Here is a 15,663-nt window from a genome sequence, read left to right as displayed (position 1 = left end):
ACACACGTTAGCAAGTAAAAGGCAGATCCACAATCAACAATAGTCGATTTTCAATTCGTCGACTATTAAACACTTTTATTATTGGCAGAACTACTAACTATTAATTAATGACTGGGTACGATAAACTAATTCTGAACTCCGATTACTTTGGCCACAAGCGTACGAGCCCATTGGCATAATGTCTCACTATGACTATAGGTACGTTTGTAATTTCAATTGTCACAGTGGTCAGATTTTACCACACGAATTACAAACTGCCAAACGTTACGACTATTGTATTGAAATTAGAACAATAGACTGCTCAAGCATCGTTTTGTAATTAAGGAAGGATGTTATTTACATACCTGAGTGAGTATGTGGGTATGTGTAATTCGTGTGTTCGGACTACTTATAATAGACATTCATTAGTACAGGTTTTGAATCAGTTGAGTTATATATCCTCTCCAACATCTTGGCCCTGCCTGCTTCAAAGCAATAATATTAGAAAGAACTGCCACGTTGGTCTAGTTGTCGCAAGCGCGGCTGCTCCCGGGTAGGGCCGAAATCACGACACAAAACGGCCTGGATCCTGGAAGGAGGCGATTGATACACCCACGCATCGGAGAGCCCGTAAATGTCGGTTTCGGATTGCCGTCCCATCGGGCTATGAGAGCGAAGGAATAGTGGGTGCACCTGTGTCTGCGCAAATTCTTGTGCGCTAAAATAATATGTCCTGCGCAGTTGAATAATCTCCTTATATGAGAACAGATGCCTTTGCTGCTAATTGGCTAGGAGGACATCATAAGCAGAAAGCTGGACAGTTAGTTCCAAATCTGCATCTGTCTTGGTGCGCAGCTGCGCTCGCAGTCGCTGCCTGTCCGAACTGAGAAGGCGTAGATGCCTATCACAATAATAGTAAACAAACATTTAAAATAATACATAATAAAAAATAAACAAACCTTTAAGAAAAATAAAACAAGAGCTCATTCAGTATAATATATATAGCGCCCATTCATACATCTTTCTTTAAATATGAATGGCTTAGCATGGAATGCCTACTACCTATAGTTAGTGTGAATTAAATTCGGTTAATTTATTATTTTTTTGTCTGCTTTGACGTCTGTTTTCAGGTAGGCTAATAAGTTATATCTTAAAATAGGTTGTTACACACGTGTACACAATTTCAGTAAGGCAAAAAAAGCACAAAAACTTAGAGACAGAATAAAAATACAAGATGGATTATTGTACTCGTATTTCATTGAAAACAAGTTTAAGGTACTTAATTAAAATAATTACTGAAACGTCTCGCTAGTAAACTGACATTAAAAGTACAACATAAATATATTTTTATAGCTAAACGTGCAAATAACCTTCGGTGGCTCAATTTGTACGTGAAAAAGCAATAAAATGCTGATATTTATTTAGTAAAACGTAGTTTCGCCATTACTCGGTTAAGATAATGTTATGGCGGCCATAAACTCACGGGAGATAAATTGAAAGTCTTTAAAATCGATTCTCTTTCGAATTATTGCTTGAGAAATAATTATGCGGCGTTAACGACTGAAATGGGGGATTGAATAAGTTCAGTTTATTGATAGGTATAATATCTAAGGTCAATTTATGCTATAGGATTTTTGTAAAAGATGCATATTTTTATTTTACCATGTTAAAAAAAATAAACTGCCAGATCTTATCGAGGTAGCAGCGTGTTCTCGTAAAATAACGAAAAGATTCGCAAGCTTGAATTTTATAAGATTGATACAATTTTAATTGCTCTCCAATAATATCTTAATTGACTGCTAATTCTAGACAGTTGCAACGGTCTCAATTAAATATATACCGTAATACAAAGATATCTCGCTTTTATCTAGATGTCAATTAACGGAACCTACAGCTAGGAACGTGGCTTCAATTAAAACCGTGTTCAAAATCAACCTGTCTTTCATTATTAGATAAACGAACGTAAGTATTACCAAATAATATTCAGTGAGGTAGAAAAACACCTACAATCTTGTGTAACTAAATGTATAAGGGCTCCTTTATATCAGCCTTTTGATAAGAGTGTCTACGGATTTTCTTGCCAGTTTTTCTCCGTGAGGCCCACTACTTGGAACACGAGCAACTCGCTTAAGGTTTCGAAAAACCTTTTATTTGAAAATTGGAAAAAGAAAACATAGTTTAAGTCTGACTAATGAAAGCATTTCATAGATGTGTGAGCATTTTGATAGTCTTTTTCAATTTAGTGAACGCAGCGCTTTGACGTCGGCGTCGCCTAAAAACAAAAACGAAACGTTTGACATCTGGGCTACGTGCAAAGTTCATTGAAAACTGTATTTCCATATGATTGCCATGGAGAACAAAATGACGAGCGCATAATATGTCAAACCGTTCAGCAGCGTTCGTGATCTTGGTGTGCAACTAGACTCGAAACTTCATCTGGATGTTCATGTTGAGAACATTGTCAACATGGCTTATCGAATGTTTGGCTTTGTAATGAGAGCATCCAGAGATTTTCATCGTCCGTCCACGTTCTTGCACCTATATAAATCCATAGTTAGGCCGCAATTAGAATACGCAGTAGCGATCTGGAATCCTTACTATGTGAAATATATCGAAGTTATTGAATTAATCCAACGTAAGTACCTTCGCGCTCTGCAATTTAGATGCTTTCGGAGAAAAAAAACATATCAATCGCTCCTAAAGGAATATGACCTGCTAACATTGCAGTCGAGACGCGTCCTCCTTGAGGCAATGACCTTATTTAGTGTATGCCGCAACAAGTTTGATTGTCCTGACTTGGTGGCTGGTTTGTGTTACCTGGTCCCTCGAACAGTTCACGGGCGGGAGACTCGCACAAGACGATTGTTTGCCACCGGCTTTTGCAAATCCAACGCTGGTGTGCGCTCGCCTTTATTTCGGTTAGTCGACACTTACAATTCGCGCTTTAGTACAATAGATATATTGTTCGTGAGCAGAAGTAAATTTAAAAATAGTGTAATTGAAATTCTTAAGGATCGGCAGTAGGCTCTATTAATAACTAAGATTTTCCTGATTTTCTTTATCGTAGTATATATGTAGACCTGCATACCTGTATTTGTAATCTTTCCTACCATTTGATAAAATATTGTTAATACCTTTTTTTTTTATATACGCAAGTAATTTTTCTTAGCCCTGTTGCAGCTAACGTTTGCTTACAGTTTGTTTTTTTTTATTATGTTGTATAGTAATCTGTGGAAAATGTTGTGGGTAGTATATTTGTTAAGTTTAAAGTTAAGACTATTGTCTACCCTTAATGTACTACTGTTTGTTTTCCCAAATAAAATAAATAAATAAATAAATAAATAAATAAATAAAACCGGAAAATCTCACATTTTTTATTCTCTGGTATCAAAAATTTACAGATTCAATTCCGAATGCGTTAGTTCACTCGTAACTGATCCTTTCGGACCCAACACAACGAATTTGACCCAAACGACTGACCTACCTGCCTTATGACATCTCCACTAATTATTCCTTAATCCGTGTTTACTCTATAAACGCCAGTGTGTAGGAGACCTAAATCCAACTTGCTGATCTACTAGTGCATACGATTTAGTTCTTTCAGTTATGACTGTTACGCACGAAACTCTTGCGCAATGAAAGTGCTTATGAAAGTACGAAAAAATGGATTAACAGTTACAATTTGTATCAGTTTTTACATCCGCGTACTGAAAACGTTTAGCTAACCGTTTTTCGTGTTTTGTGGCATGGTTCAGTAACTGCCTTTTTGTCCTTATTTTCAGTGAGAAATTAGTTACGTTGGAAAGGCCTTTCTTTAATTATTATATTATATTATTATTATATCTAGCCTGTAGTGTCCCACTGCTGGGCAAAGGCCTCCCCATCTCGCTTCCACTCTTCCCGATCTTTTGACCGTGTCCGTTTCTTTAATTAATTTTGGTATAAAGTAATGAACTGTTTTCCCCAAGTAGTAGAATACTTGACTATAATGATAATTTTTCTATATTTTTAATCTAGTTACATAAACTATTGCTCTGAAACGTTCTAGACAAATAGAGTTTCTTTCTAAGTAATTTCAGCATTTCTTAATGACAACACGTTAAGAACTTAAGTGCCCTAAAAAGCTCTACTTATTACATCAATTTAAGATGTTTGTGAACCGTGACCACGAAATTTATAAAGAGATCACAAGAAATTATAAAACTTTAGAACAAAAGGTTACCTATTAATGGGCCTTCATTCTGTTAGAAGTTTTTTCATGATCAAGTTCTTACATTAAATTTCATAGACAGTTCTAAATGTATTAAAGAGAATTAGTAGGAGATGCCTTCATATTTAAAAAATAATCTATAGTTAGGTATGTGCGTATATAGCACGTGTGGTTTGTGGTTTATCTTTCGCTAAATACTGAACTCTATGGGTATTCAAAGAAAATATATCTCTGCTTCTAAAGGTCAAGTGTTGATTTATTGGTAATTCATTTAATTTATATTGTATTCTATTCCGAACTAAATGTACTCTAGGCTGTATTTTTATCCGGGTTCAAAATCGATTGTGGTTTGAGACCACAATCGATGTCCAGTAATTCTTGAGGTTTCCATTTTTGGACAAGGATATTTTATGACGTCACTTATTATGTTTGTTACTTTGGTTTTTTTTATCACTATTCAAAAGATCAACATGAATTTAAATATGTACCTAAATTACTGAATTTATAATTATAAGCTTCCCAAAGTTAGAAGCCCACTACAAATCAGCGAGGCTTAGGAAAGTTTCATTTGGAGTTGAGTTTCGTGGCTTCGCTTCTCTAGCACTCATAACTAAGGCTTATGTACAACATTCAGAGCATTCCCAAACCACTGCAAGCAATAAAAAAGCAATTGAATTGGCCATTTTCTTAATCTTTTAAAGTCCAATCATTACTTCAAATAGGCTTTTATTTTGATAAAATAGGCCGGTATAATTTAGTTGCCCATTCCTACTAGCTTCATTATATCGTTTACATATTTTATTTATTTATTTTATACAATGTACACACTATACATATATACAAACTTAAACTACTTATCTTTATATAAAACTAAAAATAAAATACTATATACAAAATATATATAAACATAAAACATAATATAAAAGAGCATCGTTTACATATTTATTTCTTTTACATAGAAGATTCTAAAATGACCGGTTTGTATTGGACATATTTCAAGGAAATTCAAAATTACTTTCATGTCACGGACACGGTTTAGAATCGAATAAATTCCCGGGAGATTTTTCAGGAGTTTCCAAGAAAATCTGTTATCTTGCGTACGCTTTTGTAATCACGTGCTCGTTATTATCAGATGCGGGTTGCCGTTTTACGCAACGTAGGTATTTTATTTTGGATTTGATATATCTCTATTGTTATCTTGCGCAAGGCGGCTGGCAGGAGCTGGATGCGAGCAACCGAAAATCGATCTCAGTGGCGTGCACTTGGAGAGGCCTATGTCCAGCAGTGGACTGCTATAGGCTGATGATGATGATGATGATATCTCTATTGTTTAAAATCTTAAAGCAAAACCAATTTTCAATCTTGGAATTGAAGTTTCAAACTCCATTATGAATTAAAGAACGTCGTTTGCTAATTGGTTGCGTTGTTATACTTATATCAAAAACCAAAAAAAAAAACAATGAAAGATGCGTGCTATGAAAATACAGCCTCCTAGATACAAAACTGTTAAACTAAAAATAACACCGCGCATACTATAACTATCACTCTAAAAATAAATCAGAAAGATGACGCGCATACACCTAGTGCACGTCATAACTGATTCATTCAATTGATAAGAGTTCTAGACACTTAAAGATTTATCGATCGAATCAAAACTGTTTGCAAATAAATCTTTAACCTGTCGGCCAACGCCACATGAAATGGTACTGTTGAATTCATAAGATAAATGTTCAATAACCCCACAGTACAATGGTATTAAAGTGTTGCAACAGATAAAAAATATGCACAGATAATTAATTCAAAATAAAGACTCCTTGTTCCGGTAACTGCTTTGTTATCTCTTAACTGTGAAATAAATCATTGGGTTGAGAACACAGAAACCTCGTTACATGTTGAGATAAGTTACTTATTAATCGTCATGATGATATTAATCATGTTACAAAGTAAGATTAGTGAATACAAAGTCAAAAAATTATATTGATAGCAAATATTATAGAGGTATTGTCTAGCCCAATTTGAAATGATCATCAATCTGATGATAATATAAAAATTACAGTCAAAGCTTAAAAGCACGTTTCAAACACACATAAAACCTATGAAAGAAAACAAAAGTAAAAATTAACCGTGGAAAGCATATTACGTACTTTTATCCCCTGAAAGTGACCTTAACTACGTGAAACAATTGCTAATAACCAACAAACAATTTCTTCTAACAATTTATTGAACAAAACAAAACAGAACAATTAAACTTGCTACCGTTAATTTGTATGGTCGTTTTCATGTTTGCCGGTGTTCAAAACCAGGAACACGTAGAACTGGGAAAACGATTTAATTATCAAGTATAACGTTATGTTAATGGGTAAACCTCGCATGACAGGCTTGGGTTACGCAATGCGTGTCTTTCTTTGTTAAAACAGTTAATTACGGATCAGCTGGCTGTCAATAGTTCTTGAAATTGTCATATGTTTTTTGTGGTCTCGTTTTCTCTGAAGGAAAGGTATGTTATTAACTAGCGGTTGCCCGGGGTTTCTTTTGGCGTCTTGAGGTCTTGATGTTTTAAACAAGTGTTCTAGGATCTGTGTTTTTTGGTGTAAAAGTCGGACAGGTAGACATAGATACTTTCGTATTTATAACTATAACTTGGACGTTAGAGTAAAAATAATGAGATTTAGTTACTTACCTGCTTATTATTCTATGGAAGTAGCTTCTAGCCGAAGTACTTATTAGCTTTCAGTTTACCGGAAATTAAAATTTGAAAGGGCTTTCAAATTATACTTAAACGATCAGAATTCAGGACTTTAGAGATCATTAGAGGTTCTTTTAAATATAAAACAATACTTTTTCTTCAATAGCTACCTAATATGGTTCGCAAGTTGCTTGAGAAATTGGATTGCTTAACATTATCTAATTATTTCCTCTACCCATCTTTGAGGTGTCCTTATGTCATAACAATTGATCGATTACCTACTAATAAGGTTGTATTATGGAACACCTCTGCAGTACCATCATAATCACGTATCATTTTAGGCTTGAAACGTAATATTGCGTATGTATGCTAACTCTCTCTATACTGGCTAAGAAGGGCACAGTTACTTATGTAATTAATTAATTGAATCTATGCTAATATTGTTAAGCTGAATACTTCGGTTGAACAGAATGTGTTCGATTGCCCATTTTTCGAAGAATACTATTATTATTTATTGGCTACTCTTATCCGGATTCGCGAAGTTCCAAGGTAAGCGTTGCGGTAAGGTTTTTTCATCTAGTAAGTACCTATAATAACCTAAATTAACCGAATATTGCCAATACTTTCCTCATTACTAACACATTTTGTTTACTTATTTATTTTCTTTGGAAAAAACAAACAGATATCAATATGCTGTATATGTGGAGTAACAATATTGATATGAACGTGTATGTAGAGAAATATTAATAACAAAGTTTCCCATGTCAAAGTAATGTAATATATTATTTTATTACATTTTCCTGACCATACAGGAAAATATAGCGGGTTACTTAAATAACAAGTACTTACGTATCGTATACATAATAACTTTTTGGGTACCCGCTTAATCTTTCGTTTTATTTGTAAGATACTTAGGCCCAACTTCAAGTTCTATTAGTCCTATGAAAGATGTAAACGTTAAAAAAAACCTGGCTTCATATTATTATTTTTACGACAAGATTCGGCTCAGAGTATTAAGTCATCAGAGTAATATGTACCTTTTCCTAAAAATAAATTATCATCTTCTTGCCCTTCTCCGGATACTCATGGTTGGCTCCGCATGCACTCCTCTTTCTTACTTCTTACATCATCATTCTGACGTCATCTAACAAGAAAAATTAGTTTCTCTCTTACTTCTCTATTTACAATCTGTTATCTAAATAATGACATTTTTAATAAACCACTAGCATTCTATATCGGAAGACGCTGGTAGAGGTCGCTTCCAACAGGTATCTGTGGAGATCAAAGGGGGAGGCCTCTGTTCAGCAGTGGACGTCCTATGGCTGAGATGATGATGATGATGATTCTATATCATACTACTAGTGTCCCGGTACGTGCTTTGCTACGTAAATAAATAAAGAACCGCTCGACCGATTTTGAGCAAACTTCACATAAACCATCTACTAGTCCACACCAAGCCTAGACATTTGATTTCGATAGGTGAAACCGTTCTTTAGTTATAAAATTACAACGAAAAGTGGCATTAATTTTTATACACATACTAGCTGATCTCTTCTCTGGACCTTTACAAGCATTTTAAAACCAAAATAAATCAAATCGGTCCAGTCTTAAGTTTTAGTGAGACTGACGAACAATTATATTAATTTTTATATATCAGATAGATAGATAGGCTCAATACTAGTCTATGTTCCTGTACAACAATCAGAGCATTAGAAACTTGAGAGTTTCGTCATGGTCTCATGGAAGGCGATCCAGTTTGGACACCAGTGTTACCAGTTCGTTCATTTTGTATGCAACTAGTGTAATGCGCGTGCAATTATTTTGCACTGCACTTCATTTGTGTAGGTGTTATAGCAAGATCCTGTTATTGTTATAGCGGGATTCCACCAACATTTTATTGCGAACGAAAAATGTACACAAAGGATGCAATTTCGTTGACATTTTTGGAATTTTCGGAAGCAATTTGTCAGTGTTTGCTAAGGCGACTAGACAAGAAGAAACATTTGTGTGAGGCTCGGTACCTCACACCGGCGGAGTCATGCCATCGTAGGGTTTTAAATAAAATTAAAAAATATAAATTAAAAGGAGCTCGTATATCAGATACTCACGGCCAGCCTAAAAATAAATATTTTTGGAACGTTCTTATTGTTTTACCTACTGCAGGTTATTGACTATCGAAATAGCTCATCAATCAATAGTATCGATTAATCATCCCAAAAAGACAACAGTCCTTCAACTCAGCCATTAGACGCATAAATCACTCGCTGACCTCACTAAATCAACTGTAGGTAGGTACCTCAAAATTCCTATCAAAATATTCGCGTCGCCAAGGACAGATCAAATGCTATCGAATAAAACAAATGCATACAGCCTTGAGAGTTACACATCGTAAAATATTTTAAGGCTCAAGTACACCAACAACTTTAGCATCAGATTTCTTAAAACAAATGTTTAAATACCTATAGTTATCGGCACGAATCTTGAGCTCTGACCGTGCGTTCTTCTAAAGCGGTGATTGGCCCGCAGTGCATCGCGTCATAGCCGTCACTCGGGATTGGTTCTTTGCTAATAAATCACTTCTGCGCAGATGTAGGTTAGAGCTCAAGATTCGTGCCGATAACTATACTGTGTATTTTCAAAGTAAACGGTGGTTTTAAGAGAAACGACCGTTTATGTTGACGGTGTAGTCACGCCTAAGTATTGTGTACTTGTTCATTTGCAGTTATTGGTACCTACAGCGATTCGCCAAGCCATCTGGCCGAAGGTCCTGATATGGCACTTGCTATACGTGACCAGCATTCCAGATTAGTGGACGCACATTTTTATACTTTAAATAGCCCATGACACAGATACTGCAATTGTCGTCGTAATGTTTAAACAATGAATATTCCAATTATTTAAATATTTACTTTGGCCTGCATTTTGTTTTGCTTTTATCTCACAGATGTTTTAATTAATCAGATGGGTGATAATTGTTCCTTGCTGAATACTCATTCAAAAATATTTGTGACACGATTATCTGTTTACTATATTCCTACAGATATGAACACAGAGGGGCGAAAAAAAACACAACCAGTTTTTAAACAAGAGAAAAGTTTTTACAAAAGACATAAGTACAATCAGTGGCTAATATTCCTATCATCCTCTTGCCCTTATCCCAATTTTATTTGGGGTCGGTGCAGCATGTTTTCTCCTTCCATACTTTTCTATTCATAATATATTCGGGCCTTAATATACTGCAATTTGTTTTGGCATAAGTTTTACAGCCAGCCGCCTGCCTAACTCTTAACTAATATTCCTAACAAATTCCTGAATATTCTTTGTATCAATCATATTTCTCAGTGATCTAAAAGTTCTCAGGACACTACAATAATCGATTGTAACATAATAAAATACCGAAGCCACAGGTAGGTTCAGATGAACGTGGGAACGCATTTCACTATCTAAACAATCAGGCACCGTATGCAGCAGAATTAATAAGCTAAGCTACAAAGGAACCGCTTATCCACAAGAGAATCTATAGTTGCATGTAAATTTCTATTGCATGCACCAGCCTTACTTTTTAAGTCTGCTATAAATAAAGCCTGAACAAATGGTCTAATTAGAGACAAAAAGTTTTATGTAGCAATGTTATCGACAGTGCTAACTGTTTGTTGCGATATGAAATGTGGTTTCCTGTGCCAATTTGCCAATGTTTTTTGGTAGTAATCCTTTCTGTATCTATTTAATTTATGGCAGCAAAGTATGCAAATGGCTTGAAACTGACCTAGCAAAGAACTTTAACAAATGTTCTGATTCAACTGCACTGTAGGAATCAAGATCATGGTTCATGTCACGGGTTCTCGATCATCCTGAGGAGCTATCATGCTCTCCAAAAAGAAAACACCCATTCAATAGCAGCCTGATCTCTGTTCATAGCAAAATTTCATAGCTATGAAAATTGTAACACAATATTAGATCCTTCAGAGTAAGAAGAAAATAAAAAAAACTGATTTCAATATGAACTTCATTTATTTGAAAAAAAAAAATGTACAGATATGTTATCTCTAACTTTGTGAAAGATTTCTTAAACTAACTTTTGTCTGGAATCGGTATCATCAAGGACATAAAAGGAAGGACAAATAAAATGTTGTACACAAAATTACTCGAGCATGCACAAATTCAAAATATTTCTAGGTCTTTTTACTTAAAATTTGAAAATACTGTTACAACTACATGCTAAATTTATAATATCTACTTTAACAAACATAAATTATTCTATGGTAACATCATCACTCCGATTCGACAATTTTATCAATTTTTGAGTGTTCTGTTAAGAGCTGTGAAATCATCGATAAAGTTGAAGCAACTTGCTATTATAATGCATAATAGTTGAATTTAACTAAAGCTATAATAGCAAGCCTATTACTGGTAAATAATTTCCAATTATATTTCAGAGGTTCAGGATTTGGAATAAGTTCATAATCATCACGAGACAAGATCACGTGAGTCTTGTACAATATTTGTTCATTTTGGATAATTTCAGCTACTTTGGTATTGCTCTATTGAGTTTATCAAAACAATTTCACATCCCCAACAACACAGAAACCCTCAAAACTTCAATGATAACAAACAACGAATAACTCTTCAATCATCGTAATGACTGAAGCAAATCTTATGAACTAAGAAAGGCACAATCTCAATTAGTACAAATCACTTTCTGGCGGCTGGGGCGGCAGTAGTAGCTGCAGCAGTTGTGGCCTCGGGAGTAGCTCCTGCTGCAGCCGTCGTTGGTGCTGGAACCGGGGCAGGAGTAGCGCTAGGAGGCCCTGCAGGACCTGCAGGACCAGCAGGGTTGTAAGGCGAGAAGACCATGTTCCACCAACCGTTGCCTCCATTCGGTGCCATACTGAAGTTTGCGCCGCTTTGAGGAGCTGAAATTGAAGGCATAAAAAATGAGAAACGTGAAAATTCTTAGAAGACAATTTTCAATGTCATAGACCACATGGCAAATGAAGAATAGTTGAGCCGAACGAACATTTACATAACAATAATAGCAAGTCAAAATAAATGTATTTAGAATTTTATGCTTGTCAAATAGTGTGAAAATGTGACCAGGGTCAAATAAAATGAACGTGAAGTGATGAAAATCTTCTTGAAGTTAAGAAGTTTTTCATTCATCAATATCAGTTGTATAGACTTTGGAACAACTTGGTATCTATAACGTTACCACAGTTCTTGCCAAGACGGGTAAAGCCCGGGAATGCTCGAATATAGTTTGCCATTCAACTGTTGCTTGGACTTTAGCTTTGGGAATATGCCAATTATTGTCACTAGGTTTATAACATAGATAGTATTAGATAGATCGATTTCATTAGATCCACTGTTTTTAAGTTTTGACATATGTAGTTATTTTAGGGTCAAGTTTACCTATGATTTAATTTTTCACGCATTTAAAATATAACCAAAGTTTAAATGTCCTCTTTGCTCTGTGGTAAAACGGATTGAAATGGAGGAATAGGATATGTGAGTGAAAACAGCTCTTGATCAAATCAATCAATCACGAATAAAAAACGATCACAAGAAATTAGCGGAACTTTAACTTCATGCGAAACCATTAAAATAAGTAATTTATTCCTCCGTGATATCCACTTCCATTTTATTTTATAGTTCCAATGCACCCAATAATGAGAAGGAAGTACCCTAAGAATTCGTTTTGTTTGAAACACGAACGTTCAAATGCGTAAGGTAATTGCCGACAGCTATGTGTAATGTGTGTTACAAACAATCTATCAATCACTCATGCTTGATGGTTTTTTATAGAAGTGCTAAGCGTAATAGGCCTTGTTTAGAGTTCCAGATGATTGCGAAGCTAACAGGGTTGGTGAACTACATCTTCTAGCTTCTACAAGCTGTACAATTTCCGACCCATCACGATAATCACAGGATCGATGTCCTGGATGTAATAATCTGCTCGTATGTAAAGTCAGAGTATTCATAAAAATCGCATTCATTAGTCTTCATTAGTATCGCATTGAAGGTACCTCTGTGTGAAGTGTCAATTAACTTAAGTCGATAGATTTATAAATGCAGCTAGCAAAGGGATTGACCGCAATAGTCCAAATACACATCTCTAATCTCCCCTAGATTAGAGATATGCATAACTCCCAAAATCTCTATGAGTATTGATTTTGATTAGACGGTCTTGGTCATCAGACCCAATGAGAATGTCGTGATCGAAAAAAAAGTAAAATAAAATAAGTAAATAGCATCTTTCTAATACTTACGAATCACGAAATAATTAACAGGTCCCTGATTTCCTGGACCGACTGGCGGCATTCCTGGGGCGCCTGGCATCCATACATTCGCAGGCATTGGTGGCATCCTTGTAGTCGGAGGTCTGGGTCGTCTAGTTGGAGGACAGTCGGCACAGAAATCATCCAGGTAGTCTCCGGAACTGACCGTGGTGGTGGTTGAAGCTGAGACATCGTCGTCTTCACAGAAAACTTCGCACCAAAATCTGGTGCCGAAGAAGGGCTGAAAAATATATTCATAATTGATGATCATCCAGTAAAAGGGGTAAGTCCAAGTTTTAAAATGTTAGAAATTAAAATAAAGTCGGCAAAAATTTCGATCAGCCGGCCTCTTGCAGAAAGTTTGTGTAAATTATTGTCCTCTATTGTCTGTTTTGGAGGATTCCTGTAAAACTCCTCATATCCTTTAATTTTATTCCTTCGGTCAATTACAAAATCTTTCATTCATGGAAAGCTGTCGACTGGATTTGAATACCGCACAAATGAACAGCACCCTGATGTAACAAGTGGATACATTTCATCAGATACTTGAGAATAAGAATATCCTCTAAAACTGCACTAAAGAAATATTTCATAGATAAATGATTGATACGAACCTTCGATACAGAAATTTGGAAGCACAGGAGAATCACAGAAAAATAAAGACACGCTCGCACCTCACCCATGTTTGTGATGTTGTCATGAAAAAAACGTGCGCTCAGTTCCTTTCATACTTATAACGAAGCCTTTTGCGCAAGACGCCTGAATTACTAATACGTTGCCACAGAATATATCCATTATTTTCAGTGGATATGCGTTAACGACGATACTTACTTCAGGGTCGATAAGGTTTTTGTCATTGTTTTCATACTTTGTGTTAAGTTTCGTTTTCTGTTTCATACATCCGGCTGTAATGTGATTAAATTGAAGATTGTTATCATTAATCAGATGATTATCTGCATGTTTAGCTGCAGCCGATCTTTATTCAATACTGGTTCCAATCAATCTTTTAATCACTATTTCTGCCGGCAAAGGCCGTTGCTGCGTTCAGGTTTAAAAATTGTAGGTGGTATTTCTTCTATGTCTAGAATGGCAGCGTGAAGTGCTCACTTTTGAGACGCCTTTATTATTTTACTAGCTTTCCGCCCGCGGCTTCGCCCGCGTGGAATTCGGTTATATTGCGGTATAAATCACAACTATAAGAAAATCATCAAAAGACCCCTCCCGCTGTGGGTTAGCAGCGGTGAGGGAGTGTCAGACTCTTACTGACTAAAATTGTCGTGTTCCGTCCTAAGCCTTTTATATACCAGGGCCGCGGTAACTCTTTCGAACAACCCGCAGCCCCGGCTGGCCCTGGCCCTACTGGGCCCCACTGATTTCAAAACACATTAAGAAGACTAATTCGCGGCGAACCTTAACACCGCGATACAGAAAAGCACAACGCCATCTATCGAGCTATCGGGAAGCTCGCGATTGAACAATGAGCTACAGGTTAAAGCGCGAGATATCATTGCACTTCTTACGTATCTTAAAAAAAAAACAACGTCACCACGTTTTAAAAAGCTATCATTCCACTTCTTACGTATTTTAAAAACACATCGTTACCACGTTTTAAAAACACCCAGCGCCATCTATCGCATACCTCAAGAACTAAATAACTTAACTAATACATATACCAATTAGTAATTCGTTGAATTATAGTTATTTCAGGATAAGTAGATGTAAAAAAAACAGTTAAGACGATAAAACAAATTGTACGTCATCCCTCGGGAATTCCTCATTTTCGAGGATTCATTATCGTATGTTCATATTCGTTTGCAATATATAAGTAGATGTAAAAAAAAAACAGTTTAGACGATTAAACAAATTGTACGTCATCCCTCGGGAATTCCTCATTTTCGAGGATTCATTATCGTATCATTTTTTAAACGACACACAGCGCCATCTACAATCCATCCATCAAGCAAACAATAGGTTTCCCTCGGGAATATCTATTTTTTTCGGGATAAAAAGTACCCTATTATTTAATCCGGACTTCTAACTTTACGTCTGCAAAATTTCAAAGCAATCGGTTCAGTAGTTACGGCGTGAAAGCGGAACAAACAAACAAACAAACAAACAAACAAACTCACTTTCCGATTTATAATATTAGTAAGGATTTAATGAAAATCCATCTACATATTAGGTATAGATATACAGATATATATAAGTATATATATATATAGGTTTGAAGTATCATAATATATATCACTAGCTGTTGCCCGCGACTTCGTCTGCGTGGGCAATATAGAATTTCCAATTTCGTTTATTTAATCGTTCATTGCTCAACCCCCGTGGTTGATAGCGTGATAATATATAGCCTATGTGTTGAACCGGCCCCCAGGTAATAGTCATGCAAAATTTGATTTAAATCCATGCAGTACTTTTTGAGTTTATCCGGGACAAACATACAGACAAACAGATAAACAGACATACAGACAAAAATTCTAAAAACTACATATTTGGGTTCAGAATCG

The 15,663-nt window shown here is 35.7% G+C and overlaps 1 protein-coding gene across 1 annotated transcript; it reads right to left on the bottom strand.

Annotated features, from left to right (window-relative positions):
• Positions 1-11,417: 11,417 nt before the first annotated feature.
• LOC110373306 (uncharacterized) lies at positions 11,418-13,924 on the bottom strand. Its single transcript, XM_021330541.3, has 3 exons — positions 13,765-13,924; positions 13,142-13,391; positions 11,418-11,788 (listed from the first exon to the last, which is right to left on the bottom strand). The coding sequence occupies exons 1-3, from the start codon at positions 13,831-13,833 to the stop codon at positions 11,568-11,570; spliced, it is 540 nt and encodes a 179-aa protein (XP_021186216.3). The 5' UTR covers positions 13,834-13,924; the 3' UTR covers positions 11,418-11,567.
• Between the last annotated feature and the right edge of the window lie 1,739 nt (positions 13,925-15,663).

This window comes from Helicoverpa armigera, chromosome 14 (genome assembly GCF_030705265.1).
Source record: "Helicoverpa armigera isolate CAAS_96S chromosome 14, ASM3070526v1, whole genome shotgun sequence".
Classification (NCBI taxonomy): Eukaryota; Metazoa; Arthropoda; class Insecta; order Lepidoptera; family Noctuidae; genus Helicoverpa; species Helicoverpa armigera.
The sequence above is the reverse complement of the archived record's forward strand: the minus strand, read 5'-3'. Positions and strand labels throughout refer to the sequence as shown.

Excerpts from the sequence above, each read along its gene's own strand:
- LOC110373306 (XM_021330541.3), bottom strand. The coding sequence starts at position 13,833 with ATGGGTGAGGTGCGAGCGTGTCTTTATTTTTCTGTGATTCTCCTGTGC. Across the intron at positions 13,392-13,764 it reads TCCAAATTTCTGTATCGAAG|CCCTTCTTCGGCACCAGATT; the intron begins GTTCGTATCAAT and ends TATATTTTTCAG. Across the intron at positions 11,789-13,141 it reads TGTTAATTATTTCGTGATTC|CTCCTCAAAGCGGCGCAAAC; the intron begins GTAAGTATTAGA and ends CTTCAATTTCAG.